At 42.5% G+C, this 21,912-nt stretch overlaps 1 protein-coding gene across 7 annotated transcripts in view; it reads right to left on the bottom strand.

Annotated features, from left to right (window-relative positions):
- tjp3 (tight junction protein 3) overlaps window positions 1-21,912 on the bottom strand; it is a 30,041-nt gene extending 8,129 nt beyond the window's left edge. The window contains exons 1-20 of one of the 7 annotated variants that reach the window (XM_020498827.2): window positions 21,069-21,912; window positions 20,569-20,672; window positions 20,356-20,460; window positions 20,077-20,239; window positions 19,865-19,972; window positions 19,635-19,758; window positions 18,157-19,462; window positions 7,380-7,436; window positions 6,820-6,944; window positions 6,595-6,697; window positions 6,127-6,415; window positions 5,870-5,973; window positions 5,475-5,664; window positions 5,143-5,224; window positions 3,112-3,212; window positions 2,919-3,000; window positions 2,725-2,834; window positions 2,413-2,610; window positions 2,202-2,286; window positions 1,010-1,095 (exon numbers count right to left, since the gene is read on the bottom strand). In XM_020498827.2, the coding sequence (XP_020354416.1) occupies window positions 1,010-1,095; window positions 2,202-2,286; window positions 2,413-2,610; window positions 2,725-2,834; window positions 2,919-3,000; window positions 3,112-3,212; window positions 5,143-5,224; window positions 5,475-5,664; window positions 5,870-5,973; window positions 6,127-6,415; window positions 6,595-6,697; window positions 6,820-6,944; window positions 7,380-7,427 (1,603 nt within the window). In that variant the 5' untranslated portion in view covers window positions 7,428-7,436; window positions 18,157-19,462; window positions 19,635-19,758; ... (3 more) ...; window positions 20,569-20,672; window positions 21,069-21,912. Of the gene's footprint in view, window positions 1-1,009; window positions 1,096-2,201; window positions 2,287-2,412; window positions 2,611-2,724; window positions 2,835-2,918; window positions 3,001-3,111; window positions 3,213-5,142; window positions 5,225-5,474; window positions 5,665-5,869; window positions 5,974-6,126; window positions 6,416-6,594; window positions 6,698-6,819; window positions 6,945-7,379; window positions 7,437-7,580; window positions 7,737-10,063; window positions 10,484-10,529; window positions 10,745-10,779; window positions 10,875-11,296; window positions 11,711-18,156; window positions 19,463-19,634; window positions 19,759-19,864; window positions 19,973-20,076; window positions 20,240-20,355; window positions 20,461-20,568; window positions 20,673-21,068 lie in introns of those variants that run through there. The other 6 variants (XM_031786174.1, XM_020498830.2, XM_031786175.1 and 3 more) reach the window with 6 other exon arrangements.

Raw genomic sequence — 21,912 nt, 5'->3', positions numbered from 1 at the left:
GGTAATCTGTCCTTTGGTCTGATGAGTCCAAATTTGACATTTTTGGTTGCAACCGCCATGTCTTTGTGAGACGCAGAGTAGGTGAACGGATGATCTCTGCATGTATGGTTCCCACCGTGAAGCATGGAGGAGGTGGTGTGATGGTGCTTTGCTGGTGACACTGTCTGTGATTTATTTAGAATTGAAGGCACACTTAACCAGCATGGTTATCACAGCATTCTGCAGCGATACGCAATCCAATCTGGTTTGCACTTAGTGGGACTATCATTTGTTTATCAAAAAGACAATGACCCAAAACACACCTGCAGGCTGTGTAAGGACTATTTGACTAAGGGGAAGAGTGATGGAGTGCTACATCAGATGACCTGGCCTCTACAATCACCCAACCTTTTATTTAACTAGGCAAGTCAGTTAAGAACAAATTCTTATTTACAATGACGGCCTGCCCTGACCCGATGCTGGGCCAATTGTGCGCCGCCCTATGGGACTCCCAATCACGGCCGGTTGTGATAAAGCCTGGAATCGAACCAGGGTCTGCAGTGATGCCTCTAGCACTAAAATGCAGTGCCGTAGACTGCTGCGCCACTTGAGATGGTTTGGGATGAGTTGGACCGCAGAGTGAAGGAAAATCAGCCAACAAGGGCTCAGCATATGTGGGAACTCCTTCAAGACTGTTGGTTGAGAGAATGCCAAGAGTGGGAAAAGCTGTCATCAAGGCAAAGGGTGGCTACTTTGAAGAATCTTAAATATAAAATATATTTAGATTTGTTTAACATTTTTTTGGGTTACTACAGGATTCCATATGTGTTATTTCATAGTTTTGAGGTCTTCACTATTATTCTACAATGTAGAAAATAGTAAAAATAAAGTAAAACCCTTGAATAAATAAGAGTCCAAACTTTTGTTTTATACTGTAGGTAAACAAAAACAAATCATGAACATACCAAACATGAGCAATAATATAGGCATAAGTTACACGTAAGTAATTGTCAATATGCACACAACGCACCCTTAGAATGTTTGCTCATTGTGACACTGGGGGCCTTCCACTTGGGGGGCTCCACTTGGGGCTCCACAGCTACTAAAGGAGTGGCTCTGGAATAGAAGAGTGAGGGAGGAGGAAGACAACAGAACTCAGAGAATGGCCAGCATCCCGGAGTCGCCTCTTCACTGTTGACGTTGAGACTGGTGTTTTGTGTGTACTATTTAATGAAGCTGCCAGTTGAGGACTTGTGAGGCATCTGTTTCTCAAACTAGACACTCGAATGTACTTCGCCTCTTGCTCAGTTGTGCACCGGGGCCTCCCACTCCTCTATTCTGGTTAGAGCCCGTTTGCGCTGTTCTGTCAAGGGAGTAGTACACAGCGTTGTACGAGATCTTCAGTTTCTTTGCAATTTCTCGCATGGAATAGCCTTAATTTCTCAGAACAAGAAAAGACTGACGAGTTTCAGAAGAAAGTTATTTGTTTCTGGCCATTTTGAGCCTGTAATCAAACCCACAAATGCTGACGCTCCAGATACTCAACTAGTCTAAAAAAAGGCTAGTTTTATTGCTTCTTTAAATCAGCACAACAGTTTTCAGCTGTGCTAATATAATTGCAAAAGGGTTTTCTAATGATCAATTAGCCTTATAAACTTGGATTAGCTAACACAACATACCATTGGAACACAGGAGTGATGGTTGCTGATAATGGGCCTCTGTACGTCTATGTAGATATTCCTTTTTTTTTTTTAAGATTTAAATTAAATTCAAAATAAAAAATATGCCATTTCCAACTACAATAGTCATTTACAACATTAACAATGTCTACACTGTTTTTCTGATCAATTTTATGTTATTTTAATGGACCAAAAATTAGCTTCTCTTTCAAAAACAAGGACATTTCTAAGTGACCCCAAACTTTTGAACGGTAGTGTACACATTACCTCAATTACCTCGACTAACTGGTGCCCCCGCACATTGACTCTGTACCGGTACCCCCTGTATATAGCCTTGCTACTGTTATTTTACTGCTGCTCTTTAACTATGTTAGTTTTATATTTTTTACTTAACACTTATTTTTCTTAAAACTGAGTTGTTGGTTAAGGGCTTGTAAGTAAGTATTTCACGGTAAGGTCTACTACACCTGTTGTATTTGGCGCATGTGAAAAATAAAATTAGATTTGAGTTAGCACAAGTTAGGTGTTAGGCCTCATCTGTACCTGTATCTGCTCCGGGTGTCCTGCCTGTGGGTGGTGCCCTGTCTCTGGGGGGGCCCGGAGCTGCTGTCCGACTCAGTCTCAGAGTCTGGGGAGAGAGCAAGGGTAATGCTCCAATTATGTGGCTCTTTCTACTTCCTTTGAATGTACTTATAATGTTATGTCAAGGTATTACTGTTGTGGAAGTTGAGGCAAGGGGTGTAATGTTACTAACCTGGAGGTGGGGCTTTGACAGGAGAGGAGACCCGTCGGGGGGGATCCTGACGAATGGAGATGGGGGAGGCGCTCAGTGTCCCAGGGTGGGGCAGGTCAGGGAGCACTCTGTATCTGGAGTGGTCCTCTGTGACTCTGGAACTCTCTCCTCTTCTAGGGGGTGGCGAGGCACTGCGGTCCGAGTCCGACTCTGACACCACTGCATAGAGAGAAACAGGGGAGGAGAGAGAGAACATGTTATTATCATCATGATCCACTCATCGAGAATGTGCCATTTGATGAGATTTCCCTATTGCCTATGTTGTGCGTTTACCTTTACGAGTTCGCAAGGCGGAGGAGGGACGGGAAGGACGTGGGGCGGCCCAGTCGAGGACGGCAGGTAAGGCTTTGGGGTTGGGGAGCATGGACACCCCTGAAAGAGTTCTACAGCAAGAAAGAAAAACACCTCAATGAAACACAGATCTCAAAACATCGAAACAACAGTGTCTGGTTTGAGGTTGAACCCACCTGTATTTGTCGGCTATGTCTGGGCTGTCCTTCCTGACAAGAGGGGGTGAGGCACTGCGGTCAGACTCGGACTCTGAGGGGGCTGGAGAAAAACAACACACAGTTCAGGTCAAGCTCGACACGGTACAGATTACACACGAGTGGGATGGGCCAATGTTTATGAAGGAGTTGAGACGCTCGTCTCTGGACTGACCTCGGCGAGAGGGGTAGGCTTTAGCAGCAGGCCGGGACAGTGTCGAACGCACCGGGGACTGGTCACGAGACTTAGGTACTAGAGGAGGTTGCTCAGCTCTTCTGCAACAGAACCGAGAGAGAAAGCCTCATCATACGTACAGTTGCAGTCAGAAGTTTACATACACCTTAGCCAAATACATTTAAACTCAGTTTTTCACAATTCCTGACATTTAATCCATTTAATTCCCTGTATTAGGTCAGTTAGGGTCACCACTTTATTTTAAGAATGTGAAATGTCAGAATAATAGTAGGGCGAATGATTTATTTCAGCTTTTATTTCTTTCATCACATTCCCAGTGGGTCAGAAGTTTACATACACTCAATTAGTATTTGGTCGCATTGCCTTTAAATGGTTGAACTTGGGTCAAACGTTTTGGGTAGCCTTCCACAAACTTCCCACAATAAGTTGGGTGAATTTTGGCCCATTCCTCCTGACAGAGCTGGTGTAACTGAGTCAGGTTTGTAGTTCTCCTTGCTCAGGGCTTTGTGATGGCCACTCCAATACCTTGACTTTGTTGTCCTAAAGCCATTTTGCCACAACTTTGGAAGTATGCTTGGGGTCATTGTCCATTTGGAGGACCCATTTGCGACCAAGCTTTAACTTTAACTGATGTCTTGAGATGTTTCTTCAATATATCCACATAATTTTCCTGCCTCATGTTGCCATCTATTTTGTGAAGTGCACCAGTCCCTCCTACAGCAAAGCACCCTCACAACATGATGCTGCCACCCCGTGCTTCACAGTTGGGATGATGTTCTTCGGCTTGCAAGCCTTGCCCTTTTTCCTCCAAACATAACAATGGTCATTATGGCCAAACAGTTCTATTTTTGTTTCCTCAGACCAGAGAACATTTCTCCAAAAAGTACGATCTTTGTTCCCATGTGCAGTTGCAAATCGTAGTCTGGCTTTTTAATGGCGGTTTTGGAGCAGTGGCTTCTTCCTTGCTGAGCGACCTTTCATGTTATGTCAATATAGGACTCGTTTTACTGTGGATATAGATACTTTTGGCCCCGTTTCCTCCATCATCTTCACAAGATCCTTTGCCTTTTTTCTGGGATTGATTTGCACTTTTCGCTCCAAAGTACGTTTATCTCTAGGAGACAGAACGCATCTCCTTCCTGAGTGGTATGACGGCTGCATGGTCCCATGGTGTTTATACTTGCGTACTATTGTATGTACAGATGAACGTGGTACCTTCAGGCATTTGGAAATTGCTCCCAAAGATTAACCAGACTTGTGGAGATCTACAAATGTTTTTTCTGAGGTCTTGGCTGATTTATTTTTATTTTCCTATGATGTCAAGCAAAGAGGCACTGAGTTTGAAGGTAGGCCTTGAAATACATCCACAGATACACCTCCAATTGACTCAAATGATGTGGCGGCAGGGTAGCCTAGTGGTTAGAGTGTTGGACTAGTAACCGGAAGGTTGCAAGTTCAAACCCCCGAGCTGACAAGGTACAAATCTGTCGTTCTGCCCCTGAACAGGCAGTTCACTGTTCCTAGGCCGTCATTGAAAATAAGAATTTGTTCTTAACTGACTTGCCTAGTTAGATAAAGGTAAAAAAAAAAAAAAAAAAAATGCCTATCAGAAGCTTCTTAAAGCCATGACATAATTTTCTGGAATTTTCCAAGCTGTTTAAAAGCACAGTCAACTTAGTGTATGTAAACTTCTGGAATTGTGATACAGTGAGTTATAAGTGAAATAATCTGTCTGTAAACAATTGATGGAAAAATTACTTGTGTCATGCACAAAGTAGGATTCTAACCGACTTGCCAAAACCATAGTTTGTTAACAAGAAATGTGTGGAGTGGTTGAAAAACGAGTTTTAATGACTACAACCTAAGTGTATGTAAACTTCCGACTTCAACTGTAGGTAAAAAGGAGACTTGTCACTTAAGGAAATGTTGGATCAAGTGCAGACTTCTCAATACGAAGATACTAGAAGTAGATCAGAATAGATGAAATAAACATGTTTCAGGTGAGGTTACCTGCGTGTGCGTCGTTCTCTAGTGGCGGAGCGTGACACTCTGTTTCTAGGAGTGGGGATGTCTGTATCCAGGTCTGAAATGTCTGAGGAGATCAGAGGAAAGCCATTAAAACACTGAGGATTCACATACTGGAGCAGCTGAACCAACGTTTACTTTGCTTTTCAGGAGCTGCTTCTGACTCTACATTCATATCTCTCATTTACTACTTTCCTCCTTTTCTCCTTCCCCCTCTTGCCACCATCCTCCTTCCAATCCTGAGGTGCTGATGCTACATTCTCTCACTCATACACTACTGTCCCTATTGTCTTTCCCCTTTGCCCTTGCTCCCTCACCCTCCAGTTCAGAGCTGCTGTGGCTACGGCGGTCCTCCTCGCTGTTGGGGGCGCTGTCATCCACCTCGGGGATGCTGACCAGGAACTTGCGGTCGTCTCTCAGGACCATCATGGTCAGCTTCCCCCGGGACTTCTCCACCAGGTGCTTGGTCTCAAGCAGGGACAGGTTCTCTGTTGTCATCCCATTGATCTGGACAGGAAGTAGAAAAACTTCAAAGTTCACAGAATGCGGAAATCGTCCTTTGGCTTCATACCATGACATTGACGAAAACAGACATAATTAAAACAGCAGGAAAATCTGTCATCAAAAGCATTCTGGTTTATGGTCCCAGTATAGAATCATATCTATGTACAAAGCAAAGATGCAATGTTTTGTGATGAAATATCATATAGACCTTAAGAATGAGGTCTCCCTCCTGCAGAGTGCCCTCCTTGGCAGCCAGACCCGTCTCAGTCATGTGTTTGATGAAGATTTGGCTTCCCAACTTCAGTCCATACTCTGGAACAGGAAGAGAAAGGCAACATGAAATCGTTGTAACGGAGGCCTTGAATTCACTTGTCTATACAATCACGTCCGATCTGTGATTACAATTTGAAACATTTTGCTGCAGCGTGGCCTAATGAACACAACCCAGATGTTATTCATCCTTACCATCTGTGAGTTTCTTCTTCAGCAGGGTGGTTTTGATTGGCTTGTCTAGGAAGTCCTGGTGTGGCAGCCGTTTGTACCCTGACATAAGTGGCAGGGCATGAGCCGTCCCGTTGCGATCGGAGGTAGTGCTACGAGCGCTGTAGTGGTCAGGGTTGCGGGCCTGGTCGGAGCCATCAGAGTAGCGTCGGATCCTCCGTGGGGGGTCCTGATCCAGCAGGTTGGAGTGGGAGGCGGCACGCGACGGTCTGGTGCTGGCTGGGAGCTGGACCTTACGAGGACGCTTCACTGTCTGAGAGAGAGAGAGAGAGAGAGAGAGAGAGAGAGAGACCTGTATTACCTATATTTTGTCTGGTAAGTGGACTGACATTATGTTCTTACAGCAATAAGCTGGGGTTGGAGTTGCTCACAAATCACATGAATATGGAAGAGCCAACCATGCTTAACAGTACAGTACATAAGGCTACTCACTATGTTGGCTGTTTTGCCACATGACTTAAGGTTCTGGATGGTGAAGGTAGAGTAGACATTGTCCATGGACACTCCATTGACCATGACGATCTGATCTCTGACGCTGTTGGAGAGGAACGAGAGGTAAAACAAGGTAATAGAGCACTCCTATACCCTTAAGTAAAACCCTTCGAGGCATGTGCCTGTATGCCTGAAGTGTATAGCTGTAGGGTGTAGGCCACTTACAACAGCCGTCCCATAGCAGGTCCGTTCCGCACCACATCTGAAACCATCACAGCTGTGCCCCCTGAGTCTGGGTTCGGCTTGTCTCTGCCCCCTGATATCGCAAAGCCAAACCCCATCTTGGAATCCTGCCATAGCAAGAGGAGGAGGGTGGGTGATAAGCGAGAAAGAGGGAGAGAGAGAAAAAAATGAAAGAAAGAGCAGGTGAGAGAGATGGAGAAAGCAGGGAGTCCGAGTGATGGAAAAAGCAAGAGAAAAAGAGAGGGTGATAAAGAACAAGGGATGTAGGAAAGAGGCAGGGAGAGCACATTCCATCAGCACTGAAGTGTGTCACCTGACCTGTACCAAGAGTTACAGGGAGCAGTAGGGCGTGACTTTGTTACTCAAATTTCTGCAGTTAGCCACAGAAGTTGATCGTATTGAAGTCCATTCCAATTGAAGTGGTTCAGTATCTCTATCGGTACACCTTGAGTATGTCTGTAACTACATGCTGTTGTGTTTTAGGTCCACATCAAAGTATATCATCAAATGCTGACTGACAAAACAACAAAAGATACACTTACTTTGCTTAGTGTTATAGTATGCTGCTCCCATATCATTAATTCTTCCATCTCTGGTTTCTGAAAAACAACATCAAACCTATTACAACATGTAAAACCAATCGCAAAGCACAGACATTCTCCATTTACCATCAACAAACCATAACATGAATAAACTCCAGCAACTTAATCACAACAGAAGCAGCAGTTGTTTCATGTCCTTACATTGACAGTTGCCAAGCCCCACTGTGTTGTTTGTGAGACTGAGGAGAGGAGTCAAAATGAGCCGACTGCAGCGTGCTCTCACCTGTCTCATTCCATTCCTCTGACAGGTACGGGGGAGGGGCCACAAAGGGAGAGACTCATCTGGCTGCCCGTATGCTGTGACATACGACACCAGGGCATTGTTCAATGGGGGGCAACGTTATAGAACGCTGCAGGTAGAAACTCAATGTATAGAGCTGACTAGAGTTGTTCTCCATGGCTCTCTAGTCATATGGAATAGAGAATTATGTCTGTGCTACACAATTAATTTCTATCTGCAATGTTTTTCGATTGAACACGCCTCTGGATACAAACAGAGGACATTCACGAACCGACGACAGTGCCACACTAACAGACTGAACACATTCCACATCTAATTTCAAAACTAAACAACATTGCAGGTCATATCTCTGATATTATAAACTGGGTGGTTCGAGCCCTGAATGCTGATTGGCTGACAGCCATGGTATATCAGACTGTATACCATGGGTATGACAAAACATGTATTTTTTGCTGCTCTAATTATGTTGGTAACCAGTTTATAATAGCAATAAGGCACATCAGGGGGTTTGTGGTATTTGGCCAATATACCACGGCTAAGGGCTTTACCCAGGCACTGCGTATAAGAACAACCCTTAGCCGTGGCATGTTGGGCATATACCGCACACCCTCGGGCCTTATTGCTTAAGTATCCTACTACTACAGTACTAATTGCCTAAACTGGTACAGCAAGATGGACTACACTGAAGGACAAGAGAAGTATTGCAGAGATGTGTGAAACCTTGCCCCACACACGCACACACTTCATTCAAATGAATGTATTGGGACAAAGAAAGTTGTAATGTACACTACAGCAGAATACACATTTACAGCATCGGAAATTAAATGTAACCAGAAGACGACTTTTACAAATCAGAAATTCTGTGTATGCTTGACCATCTGTCTGACTCAATAACATACATACTGGAAATATATTGTGCATGTTCCTACTACTCTACATAGGTTCAATTACACGAACAGGCATTGTTGCATTGAGATGAGTGTTAGTTGTCTGTGGGCAATTCCACGGTAACGGAATTATGCTGAGACTTATTTTCCAATTTAAAATGTATGCCAAACAAAAATAATTGATTTCAAAGTCTAACAAACCATACAGCACTATGCACAATGACTACTTTGAACAACCCACACAGTAAATCCATTACAAAAATATTTACTGGAAATATTATGCAGATGCAAACTTAGCTAAAATAATTATGTTAAAATCTCGCTCAGTTTTATTCTGTTACCAAACTTTGTATCTGCATAGTTCTTCCTGTAAATGGGCTTTTGTAAAATAGTCTGTGGAGATGGTTAAAAGTAGTCCTTGTGCATAGAGTTTAGCAGTTTGCTAAACTTTTAAAAATCAATCGTTTTTGTTAGGTATACATTTTAAAGTGAAAAATCTGATTCTCAGCATAATTCCGTTACCATGGAATTGTTAGCTGTCCTACAGGGTCAGGACAAACATACAGGTCAGAGAACGGTCAACAAGGTGAGACAGACATGGTCAGGTAGCCACTGAGGAGGACAAGCATCCTCAATAAATCACTAGTATTTTACTAATGGTGGAGTAGCAGGTGGAATACCTGCTATAGATGGTATGTTTATGATCAAAAATACTTGGGCTAAGGGTTAACCTAGTATAATTTCTTACAACAGTCTAATTAACGTTAGACTGAAGGACTAGATATCAACAGTCCCACAGCTCTTCAACTGTTTGATCATCCCATGATAAGCAAGGACTCCAAATTACGGTGGTTTATCTCTAAAAATGACACTAGAGCAACATAGTTTTAATCATGGGTCAAGTCTATTACTGTAATAGAATTAAATGAATAAAGAGGATATAGTTGACATGCATCCTCCGGTGGACACCTTTCATCTGCTTTGAGAGGTCGAGGGGCCGACTGCCAGTATGCAAATATCATTGACGCTATCAGTCTACAGTCTAATCAGTGTCACTATTCCTGAAAACATGTCTGTCTCCATGACTACAACATTAACAAAGAAGGGTAGTGAACAAGCATTCATGAGTGTATTTTGCTTGGGATTCTGACAAATCGACAATCTTGGCTTTGGTTGCTGAAACTCACTTGTGCCCAAAATAATACAAATAGGTTACATTATCAAGAAATCTACACAGAATTGCCCAACGTTCTGCATAATCCCACTTGACAATTACTACGGTATATGTATACTTTAACAGCCGAAAAGGTCACCAGCACAGGGAAACACTTTGTGTAACAGAATTGGCAAGGGCAGCCCCAGTTAATGCCACCCTATAGCCAGTGTGCTGGCCTTGGCCCCAACATGAGGAATAAACCTTTCCCTGACCACCAAGTATATTTATCCCCCACCTGGCTATTCCAGGGGAGATGCTCTATGTTAGAAATAACCTTTACCTGCTGACCCTCAGCGGGGCCGAATGCACCCGGATGCCTCCGGTTTTCAGGGGAATAGGAAAGAGAGCCTGTGATGTCACTTCTGCTTTTGGACATCACAACACTCCACCTGAACTCCTCCTTCACATTTACTTAATTGGTTGAGCAGTGCAGAAGAGAACCTCCCCCAACAGTTTTTTTCTCTCATCTTGAACAGGAAGAAGCGTTTAATTTACACATGCTACGTTAGGTTCTTACCTACTAGGCTGCATGATATTAAGGGAGGCTAGCCAGCCATAACAAGGCTAACTCTTTCAGACATAGGAAGTAGATAAGCTTGGAGAGTGAAAGTAAAAAGATAACGCCGTAAAGCCTACATAACAAGATCAAAAAGGCCACACTTTCTTAAATAGGAAGCAACAAAATCTTCAGGTACTTTCCTGCCTTTCATAAAAGACCATAAAAGCTGTTTGTCCTTTTTACTCACCACTTCTTCTCTGAACCTCACTTCCATTCCCCACTGGGAGTTGAGCCTAGCAACACACACACCTGTGGCTTCCTCACATTACCTCTACTCAAAAACACCCTGGTTTTTATTCCATGTCATAATCCATGTTGGAGGCCAAGAAATTAAAGACCCTGTGCTTCAAATCAAATAAATGTGGATTATCAATAGCTAAGGGTCCTGAGCACTATAGCTTTGTGGGTAAAAAACACCTAGCAGAAACAAATCCCACCTGGATCAATGAGAGGCTCCTCCCCTTCCAGCACTTTCTATTGCCCCTTTGTTGCCAGGGATTTAAGGCGGAACCAATTTTGCCAGTGTGAAACTCTATATAGTGCCACGTGGAAAAGATGAAACACCTTAATTAAAAAGGTTCAGATGGAAAATATTACAGTATGTGAGTCACTGTAGTCCAGTCATCAGATAAACAGTTGTATGTGAAACTTAAACAAGACTTGAGAAATAACATACTCATTTACACACATTATCATATTACTAAGGGGGCGTTACAGCCAGAAACTCACATTGTTTGATCATAACAGTACATAAGCCTTTAAACACTTCCCTAACCTAATGGTTAGCTTAAATGGTGGTGACACGGACGGTAGACAAGACCGGTAAAAACCAACCCATTATGGATAAACTGATTCAATTTTTACACCACACTATAAAATTAGATTTAGCAATTTCACAGAGGACTTGATTTTCCAGATACAAGATAACCCCCGGGCGAGAGAGAGACCACTTACCGGTGGTGTCACCGAATAACTGACCAGTTTTAGCGCCTGTTTCAGATTCATGACAAATCAGTAACGTCCTGTTTGGTTTCAACAACAACCGGCTGACAGAATATGACCAAGTCACCTCTGCTCTGTCCAGCTGACACACTGAAGCTGTCCTAATCACATGGTTGTCTGTCCATGCGAGCTTTACACCTTATCTAAGCAAGCCACCGTCTCTGATACCCCCCAGTCCCCATACTGTCTAGGTGACACAGAAGAGACAGAGGTAGTCTCCAAATGACACCTAGCCTCTACAGTTTGCAAAAGCTATTTCATAATCATATATCCGATGTTGCTTGTATAGGCCTATGCACCGAGAGGAAGGATATTCCCATTCTGGCGTGAGCTCAGTCAGGTACTACTTTCCCATGGAAGCCCAGGTTATGGGACTGGATTAGTCATGCCTGGTACTATGGTTACCAGAGGGTATGAGTACACTGGGCTATTAATAATTAAAAGAGTGTTTACTTCACCAAAGGCCCTAGCAAAGGTCTCTTTATATAGACCACTGTCATTGTGCTTTGTGATGAGGAAGTACAAGGTTTAGATTGTATCTCTACATAATAATGCATGTTATTTATTTATACCCATCTCCCCTATTTGGTTGGGGAGGAGGGGGGAGGGGTTAAATATGAAATATAGATTTGTCATTTGAAGGCCTTCAGAGGTAAATTGCAGGACCAAGGGGGCATTCTCTATTGTGAGACTTTGGTAGTAATACGGAAGTAGGATCAGAACGGCTGCATAGTCTCCCTGTTTTTACTCCACTTACTTTACCTACTGGCCTTTGGACAGTCACAACACAGACCCATACTGAATCATGAATTATTAATAGACCTGAGGAAAATAGAGGTAGAGTAAAAAAAAAAAAACACATAGTATTCCTAGAGGCCTGCAAAAAAAGCAAACACCCCTTAAGAATAGGCGCTCTTACAGCAGCTAAACAATCACTCACACTTCAGTCAGTAGGCCCCAGCTGCACTAGGTTAGCACGCATGGGCAAATACGTGTCATGTTCCTAGCAGAGCAAATATTGTACTTCAAGTTTACATCAACCTAGCAAACCACTGTTGCTCTACTACTGGGAAGCTTGCTTTCAGTGCAAGTGAGGGCTGCTGAGCTATGGCTAATGTTTTACTACATTAGGCATAGTTCCACCACAATGTATAGTCGGAAATCTTCACAGTACACTGCCCAAGCATGCCAAGAATCTTCAGATATTTTGGAATGTAAGAGAAAACACGGATTGAGACCGATTAATCAGAATTAATTAATCATATTTAGACTAAATACGGAATGGTTCTGTATATCACTGAAAGAATAAACGTCTTGTTTTCGAGATGATAGTTTCCAGATTCGACCATATTAATGACCTAAGGCGCGTATTTCTGTGTGTTATTATGTTATAACTAAGTCTATAATTTGATAGAGCAGTCTGACTGAGCGGTGGTAGGCAGCAGCAGGCTCGTAAGCATTCATTCAAACAGCACTTTCGTGCGTTTTGCCAGCAGCTCTTCGTTGTGTGTCAAGCATTGCGCTGTTTATGACTTAAAGCCTATCAACTCCCGAGATTAGGCTGGTGTAACCAATGTGAAATGGCTAGCTAGTTAGCGGGGTGCGCGCTAATAGCGTTTCAAACCACTTGGAGTGGTTGTTCCCCTTGCAAGGGCCGTGGCTTTTGTGGAGCGATGGGTAACGCTGCTTCGAGGGTGGCTGTTGTTGTTGTGTTCCTGGTTCGAACCCAGGGAGGAGCGAGGAGAGGGACGGAAGCTATACTGTTACACTGGCAATACTAAAGTGCCTATAAGAACATCCAATAGTCAAAGGTTAATGAAATACAAATGGTATAGAGAGAAATAGTCCTATAATTCCTATAATAACTACAACCTAAAACCCTTTACCTGGGAATATTGAAGACTCATGTTAAAAGGAACCACCAGCTTTCATATGTTCTCATGTTCTGAGCAAGGAACTTAAACATTAGCTTTCTTACATGGCACATATTGCACTTTTACTTTCTTCTCCAACACTTTGTTTTTGCATTATTTAAACCAAATTGAACATGTTTATTTATTTGAGGCTAAATTGATTTTATTAAGTTAAAATAAGTGTTCATTCAGTATTGTTGTAATTGTCATTATTACAAATAAATGTACAAATAAATAATAATAAAAAAACGACCCGTTCATCGGTATCGGCATTTTTTTGGACCTCCAATAATCGGTATGGGCGTTGAAAAATCCTAATCGGCCGACCTCTAATTGAGACCCATTTATGAAGACTCATTGTCATTTCTGTTTACATTTCTCCTACAACCACCTCAGATGAGGTGTTTGGTCAAGAGTTCAACACAACACAAAATTAACAAAATCCCTAACATAAGTGAAAAACAGAAGTAAAAAGAGGATGCTATGTAGTCAGTGGCAATTTTAGCATGTAAATCTTGGTGGGGCAAACAAACAAAAAGCAAAGCCAGTACATAACACTAAACAATACATTAATTGCACTTTAACGGTGACAAACTGTGCCCACAAACTGTTAGGGCCTACAAACTGTTAGGGCCTGAAAGTATGATGTTGACATGATCAGTCCAATAAAAGTTACTGTATGTGATTTATCGTAATTTTATTTGTGGCCAATGACAATGAGCCTTCTAGGATGGGCACTTCTAATGTAACTCTATGGCAGCACCCAAGGGGCTTGAATTTACGTATTTTCTGCTGGCTTGCCCCACCACCACAGAAAGCACTGAGCAAGGCTAAAACGTCGGCATTTTGGAGCCGCCTTACTCAAGAAAACAAAGAAAAGATGTTTGTAAGTGGCTTTATTAACTTACACACACACACAGCTGAAGTCGGAAGTTTACATACACCTTAGCCAAATACATTAAAACTCCGGTTCACAATTCCTGACATTTAATTCTAGTAAAATGTCCCTGTCTTAGGTCAGCCACCACTTTATTTTAAGAATGTGAAAAGTCAGAATATTAGTATTTGGCATTGCCTTTAAATTGTTTAACTTGGGTCAAAAGTTTTGGGTAGCCTTCCACAATGTTCCCACAATAAATTGGGTGAATTTTGGCCAATTCCTCCTGACAGAGCTGGTGTAACTGAGTCAGGTTTGTAGACCTCCTTGCTCACATGCTTTTTCAGTTCTACCCACACATTTTCTATAGGATTGAGGTCAGGGCTTTGTGATGGCCACTCCAATACCTTGACTTTGTTGTCCTAAAGCCATTTTGCCACAAATTTGGAAGTATGCTTGGGGTCATTGTCCATTTGGAAGACCCATTTGCAACCAAGCTTTAACTTCCTGACTGATGTCTTGAGATGTTGCTTCCGATATATCCACATAATTTTCCTGCCTCATGATGCCATCTATTTTGTGAAGTGCACCAGTCCCTCCTGCAGAAAAGCACCCACACAACATGATGCTGCCACCCCCGTGCTTCACGGTTGGGATGGTGTTCTTCGGCTTGCAAGCTTCCCCCTTTTTCCTCCAAACATAACGATGGTCATTATGGCCAAACAGTTCTATTTTTGTTTCATCAGACCAGAGGAAATTTCTACAAAAAATGCGATCTTTGTCCCCATGTGCAGTTGCAAACTGTAGTCTGGCTTTTTTATGGCGGTTTTGGAGCAGTGGATTCTTCCATGCTGAGCGGCCTTTCAGGTTATGTCGATATAGGACTCATTTTACTGTGGATATAGATACTTTTGTACCAGTTTCCACCAGCTTCTTCGCAAGGTCCTTTGCTGTTGTTCTGGGATTGATTTGCACTTTTCGTACATCCACAGATACACTTCCAATTGACTCAAACTATGTCAATCAGCCTGTCAGAAGCTTCTAAAGACATGACATCAGTGTATGTATACTTCTGACCCACTGGAATTGTGAGACAGTGAATTATAAGTGAAATAATCTGTCTGTAAACAATTGTTGGAAAAATGACTTGTCATGCAGAAAGTAGATGTCCTAACCGACTTGACAAAACTATAGTTTGTTAACAAGACATTTTGAGTGGTTGAAAAACAAGTTTTAATGACTCCAATCTAAATGCATGTAAACTTCTGACTTCAACTGTGTATATATATATTTGACATTGTTTGCAAACTGATATGTGACACGTATGAATGCCAAAATAACATGCAAAACAGGCAAGCCCAAAAATGTAAAATGGTGGTTTGCAGAGCCAGAAGCCACATTGTGATTGCAGTGGACCTACAGTCTCAGTTTAATTACTCAGAAGAGCGATTACGTAGGCTACCACTGACAATTACATTGTTTGCAGAATATATGCACTACATGAACAAAAGGTATGTGGATACCTGCTCGTTGAACATCTCATTCAAATATCATGGGAATTAATATGGAGTTGGTCCATTGCTGCTATAACAGCTTACACTCTTCTGGGAAGGCTTTCCACTAGATGTTTGAACATTGCGGCGGGAACTTGCTTCCATTCAGCCACAAGAGCATTAGTGAGGTTGGACACGGATGTTGGGCGATTAGGCCTGGCTCGCAGTCGGCGTTCCAATTCATCCCAAAGGTGTTCGGTGGGGTTGAGGTCAGGGCTCTGTGCAGACCAGTCAAGTTCTTCCACAAACCATTTCTGTATGGACCTTTCTTCGTGCACGGGTGCATTGTTATGCTGAAATAGGAAAGGGCCTTCCCTAAACTGCTGCCCCAAAGTTGGTAGCACCTGTGCATTGTCAAGAATGTCATTGTATGCTGTAGCCTTAAGATTTCCTTTCACTGGAACTAAGTGGCCTGTGTGAGGCTGCTCGGCCCTGGAAACCCATTTCATAAAACTCCAGACGAACAGTTAATGTGCTGATGTTGCTTCCAGAGGCAGTTTGGAACTTGGTAGTGAATGTTGCAACCGAGGACAGACATTTTTTACACTCTACACGTTTCAGCAGTCCCGTTCTGTGAGTTTGTGTGGCCTACCACTTCGCGGCTAAGCCGTTGTTTGTCCTAGACGTTTCCACTTCACAATAACAACACTTATAGCTGACTGGGGCAGCTCCAGCATGGTAGAAATTTGACGAACTGACTTGTTGGAAAGGTGGCATCCTATGATGGTGCTACATTGAAAGTCACAGAGCTCTTTCTATAAGGCCATTCTATTGCCAATGTTTGTCTATGGAGATTGCATGGCGGTGTATTTGATTTTATGCACCAGTCAGCCATGGGTGTGGCTGAAATAGCTGAATCCACTAATTCGAAGGAGTGTCCACATACTTTTGTATATGTATAGTGTACATTGTACAACCATTCACAACATGCTTTACAACTACAATAGGCTTATAATCTTAGGGAATGTGATTAATTACCATGGGCCTTCAACCTTAGATTAACTCCTTTAAAGAGTTGAGGATTACTGACCACTTACATTGTTTACATAGGCTGGTAATTTAATCTAACATTTATTGTTAACTCAATAATATACTCATTGCTGTTAATGTGTGTGCATCCTGTGACATTAGCTTCAGTTACACCATGACTGGATAGTTTGAATGAGACAATTCCTGAGAAAGTCAATTAGCCAAAAAGCAACCTTGGATTTAGGTGAAACTAGTAGATTAGAGAATAGATTTATGAAGCCAGCTTTGAACGAATCAACAGATAAGACGCAGGCATTTGGGAATGCAGCGTCGAAACTGTTGTGAAAGTCCTCGGCAGGCAGAAACCTGCATGTGTGGCAGAACCAGTAGGGTAGGGTGAGGAGGCGGGTGAGGGGGAGTGGGACATTCAGCTGACAGCCTGGCCTCCCTCTCTCAAACAGACCAGCTACCTCTCAACCCGGTCACCCCAAAGTAAAGACAGGACCCCCTGTACCGTTATCACCACCGAGGCTGACCCACTAGAGTTATCAACTGAACAGATTTACACCCCTTTCAGACTGAACACCCTTCACTAGTCCAATGAGGCCTTCTAGCAAGCTATTTTCTTAAGCAAGCGTTATGAGAGATATTGTATTGATTACTTTGACAGCCAGAGTCAGCAAATAATCAAATAATTGTAGAGTAGTTAGATACAATGTCATTGTCATCCCTAATCTGTTTATACAATTTACTCAGTGGGACCTTCTAATAATAGCTTAACGAAACATAGAATAGTATTGCGCTGACATTTCCCTAGCAAAAACTCCCAACAGTACATTGTTCAGGAGACAGTTCAGTAATGGTTTGTGGACTAAAATGTTATCATGCTGCTATGAGTGTCATATGTAGTGGTGGAAAAAGTATCCAATTTTCATATTTGAGTAAAAGTAAAGATACCTTAAAATGACTCAAGTAAAAGTCATCTTGTAAAATACCACTAGAGTAAAAGTCTTTGGTTTCATATATACTTAACTATCAAAGGTAAATGTAATTGCAAAAATATACTTAAAAAGTAAAAAATAATTTCACATTCCAAACGCACAATTTTCTTATTTTAATTTATGGATAGCCAGGGGCATACTCCAAGACTCAGACAGCATTTACAAAGTAAGTCAGATCAGAGGCTTTAGGCATGACCAGGGATATTCTCTTAATAAGTGCGTAAATTTGACTATTTTCCTGTCCTGCAAAGCATTCGAAATGTATGGAGTCTTTAGGGTGTCAGGGGAACTGTACATTGTTTTCTTTAGGAATGTAGTGGAGTAAAAGTTGTCAAAAATATAAATAGTAAAGTACAGATACCCCAAAATACGAATTAAGTATGTAGTACTTTAAGTATTTTTACACCACTGGTCATATGACATGTTGACAGAACTCAAATGAAAATGTTAATGGTTGTTGAGATAGAAAAAGTGATCGAAATGTGTTTTCGTTGCCTACCTGTAAAACGTCAAAGCAACTGCAGTAAAGTCAAACTCAAAATAATAGTTCGTGGTTTACACACTTGCCGCTGTCAACAGATTTAGCATTAAATAAATGAAATCGTTGAAAAAGCTACCTGAAGAGCATAAAGGGGTTTATCCATTTGGCGGTACAGCGTGCAGGTGAGTTTCTTGACGTCATCACGCACGTTGTGTGACTTTCAGGAAGTAGGTCAATGCCCGTCTTTTTTTCGGGAAACACTTTTCACGGAACTTCAGGTTTTGAATGTCGTATGTACAAAAGTACTGTTAAATGTCTATCTTGCAAGCTCTAACGCCAACAATGCAGTGATTAACAACGTAGCACTAAAAATAACAAGGTAGAACAAAAACACACGAGATAAAAAAAAATAAGAACATGATAAAGTAAGTATACTAAATACAGGGTTAGTGCCATTACCGTATTTACAATGGGCAGGGATACTGGATCGAGGGGTTGATATTTACAGGGTAAGGTGACTACGCATCAGGATATATGATAAACAGTAGCAGCAGCTTATATGAGGAGTGTATGTGTGTGTATTATGTATGCGTGAGTAAATGATGGATATGTGTTTATATGTGTGTTGGAGTATCAGTGGGAGTACTTTGTAGGGACCTGTGAATGTGCATAGAGAGTGCAAAAATAATAATACAATTCAAAGTCAACTCTGTCAGCATAACCATTTTGTTAGCAATCTTATTGTATGGGATAGAAGCTGTTCATGATCCTGGTGGTGTCAGACTTGATGCCTGCTGTGCGGAAGCAGTGCAAACAGTCTATGGCTTGGGTGGTTGGAGTTTAACGATTTCCCGGGCCTTTCTTTCACACAGCCTGATAGAGGTCCTGGATGGCAGGGAGCTGTACTGGGCTGTCCAGGCAACCCTCTGTAGCGCCATGCGATCGAGGGCGGTGCTATTGTCATAAGCAGTGATACAGCCAGTCAAGATGCTCTCAATGGTACAGCTGTAGAACTTGAGGATTTGAGGGCACATGCCAAACCTTTTCAACCTCCTTAGGGGAGGGGGGCGCTGGCGTGACTTCTCCACAACTGCGCGAGTGGGTGTGGACCATTTTAAGTCCTTAGTGATTCGGACGCCGAGGTACTTGAAGCACTCGACCCATTCCCCTGCTGCCCTGTCGATGTGAATAGGGGCGTGCTTTCACCAAAACTACCATTTCTTGCCTTCTCAAATGTCAACCAAAACTTAACATACTTTGTCTATTGGGCTTCAGTGCTTGACCGTCCAACTGAAGAAGATTGTTGGCTTTCACCGAGGTAACCCTAGGAAGACAAAGATAAAAAAAAATATCAGTGTTAGGGAAACTAAAACTAGCTTCAAGCTATTTTGTGTGCAAATGCATATAGTTATTGTCTGAGATTTTTTAATATTCATTTTAACAGATGTTGACCCCCAGCTAGGAGCGAAAGAGCAGCGAGGTTTTCCAGGTCTCACCTTCCTTTCGCGCTTCTTCCAAACCAAGTAATTTGCCCGGATGTTGTAGTACTTGGTCCCCTTCTTGATTCTGCTCCGGTAGTTCTCCTTCTGTTTCTCCTGCGTCTTGTCCATGTTCAGTCACCTTGATTGATAACAGGAATAAATGCAATTATATTTCATATTACAAAGACATTTCTTACATATGCCTTGGAGGGCCATAAAATAAAATAACGGACAATAATTTTTACCTGGTCAGAAACCTCCACATCCTTCTCAGCCCGTGCCTGAAGGTGGTCCTCGAAGGCGTTCTGATCTGGTTCGACAACTTCCACCACATCAGGTAGAGTTTCAGTGATCTGAAAGTACGTTATACAAAAATAGCAATAGACAAACACTGAGTCAATCACATTTGAAAGACTACAGTATATGCAATAATTGTATATATAATTGCATTGTTTACCTCAGTCAACAGCTGCAGCCCCCAGTCCGTAGTCAGTGGAGGGCGGATGCTGCTGTTGTGTTCAAAGAGAATTACATTCAGGTTGTTCGCCCACCCTTCCTGGTACCAATCAAGGGACTTGCCCATGGCAGTCTTGAGGGTCTGGTTGGTCCATTCACCAAACCTGGAGGGGGTAGGAAAGCGATATCTACTGACAATGTAAGATAGTGAAATATGTCCATAGAAAAACAACAAATTGTAAAAAATAAAACAATTGGTGACAGAATATAACATCTGTACCTTGTTCCGGCGTTCCTAACCTTGGTCACTCAAGATGACCTCAGGAGAACCATGGGTGTTGAAGATGTCCATCATTGCCTTGGAGATGGCCTTGCTAGTCTCGTCCTTGATGGGTATCATGCAAAACAAATATCTATTTTTGGTTCCAAGAACCCTTTTTAATGAGTTACAGAAGAGAATTTAGATTTAAGCACATACTCTTCCTTTACTGACCTTAATGGATATTGCCTCCAACCACTTGGTAAAGTGATCGGTCGCTGTCAGACACCAGCTGTTGCCATTGCTGGATTCAGTGAAGGGTCCGATAAGGTCCACCCCTAACATTTAAAGTGTTAGAGAGAAGATTACGTTATTCTTACCCATCTGTGTCATACAGTATGCATATTTTCATATTTGTAAGCATGCTGACACACATTATATAATATTTAACTCTGCTGTGGTCAAAGCTCGAGGCGGCAGGGTAGCCTAGTGGTTAGAGCATTGGACTAGTAACTGAAAGGTTGCAAGTTCAAATCCCCGAGCTGACAAGGTACAAATCTGTCGTTCTGCCCCTGAACAGGCAGTTAACCCACTGTTCCTAGGCAGTCATTGAAAATAAGAATTTGTTCTTAACTGACTTGCCTAGTAAAATAAAAAGGTAAAATAAGAAAATATATAAAAAATAAAGCAACCATTAAAAAACTTCAGTGAAAATTTTGAATTGGGACACTTACCGATCATGTGCCATGGTATAACAACTTCAATGGGCTTCAAGTCCGGCGCGACAGTCTTCGCCCTCTCAAACTTCTGGACAGGGTACTGACCTTTAAGCAAAAGTGACAAATTGAAACATTATGTGCTCTCTGAAATGACATTAATTGAAATCATATTAATTGAAATCATAATCATTTCAGATATAATAGAATGTGATTGATAAACAAAAGGTAACTTCCCTTGCCCAGCTGTCCACCTCTTTGACAATTCCCCATCAGGGGGCCCCCCGGGTGGCGCAGTGGTTAAGGGCGCTGTACTGCAGCAGAAACCCCGGGTTCCCTACCAGGCTCTGTCGTAATTGGAGAGGTCCATGGGGCGACGCACAATTGGCCTAGCGTCGTCCGGATTAGGGAGGGTTTGGCCGGTAGGGATATCCTTGTCTCATCACGCACCAGTGACTCCTGTGGTGGGCCGGGTGCAGTGCACGCTAACCAAGGTTGCCAGGTGCACCCTCCCACACATTGGTGCGGCTGGCTTCCGGGTTGGATGCGTGCTGTTTTAAGAAGCAGTGCTGCTTGGTTGGGTTGTGTATTGGAGGACGCATGACTTTCAACCTTCGTCTCTCCCGAGCCCGTACGGGAGTTGTAGCGATGAGACAAGATAGTAGCTACTAACAATTGGATACCACGAAATTGGGGAGAAAGGGCTTATTATTTTTAAAGACAATTCCTCATCAGAAGAAGCGCAGGTTGATTTTGGCAATCATGCGCTTCACTCCGAAATTGCCACCATGCATCGGTCAGCACGGCCTCCTTAGTAAAAATCACCCTCCTATATGATTGCCTAACAAGTTGGAAGAGAAGA

Source organism: Oncorhynchus kisutch, linkage group LG13, assembly GCF_002021735.2.
Source record: "Oncorhynchus kisutch isolate 150728-3 linkage group LG13, Okis_V2, whole genome shotgun sequence".
Classification (NCBI taxonomy): Eukaryota; Metazoa; Chordata; class Actinopteri; order Salmoniformes; family Salmonidae; genus Oncorhynchus; species Oncorhynchus kisutch.
Note: the sequence above shows the minus strand (reverse complement) of the source record. Positions and strands in the feature narration are given on the sequence as shown.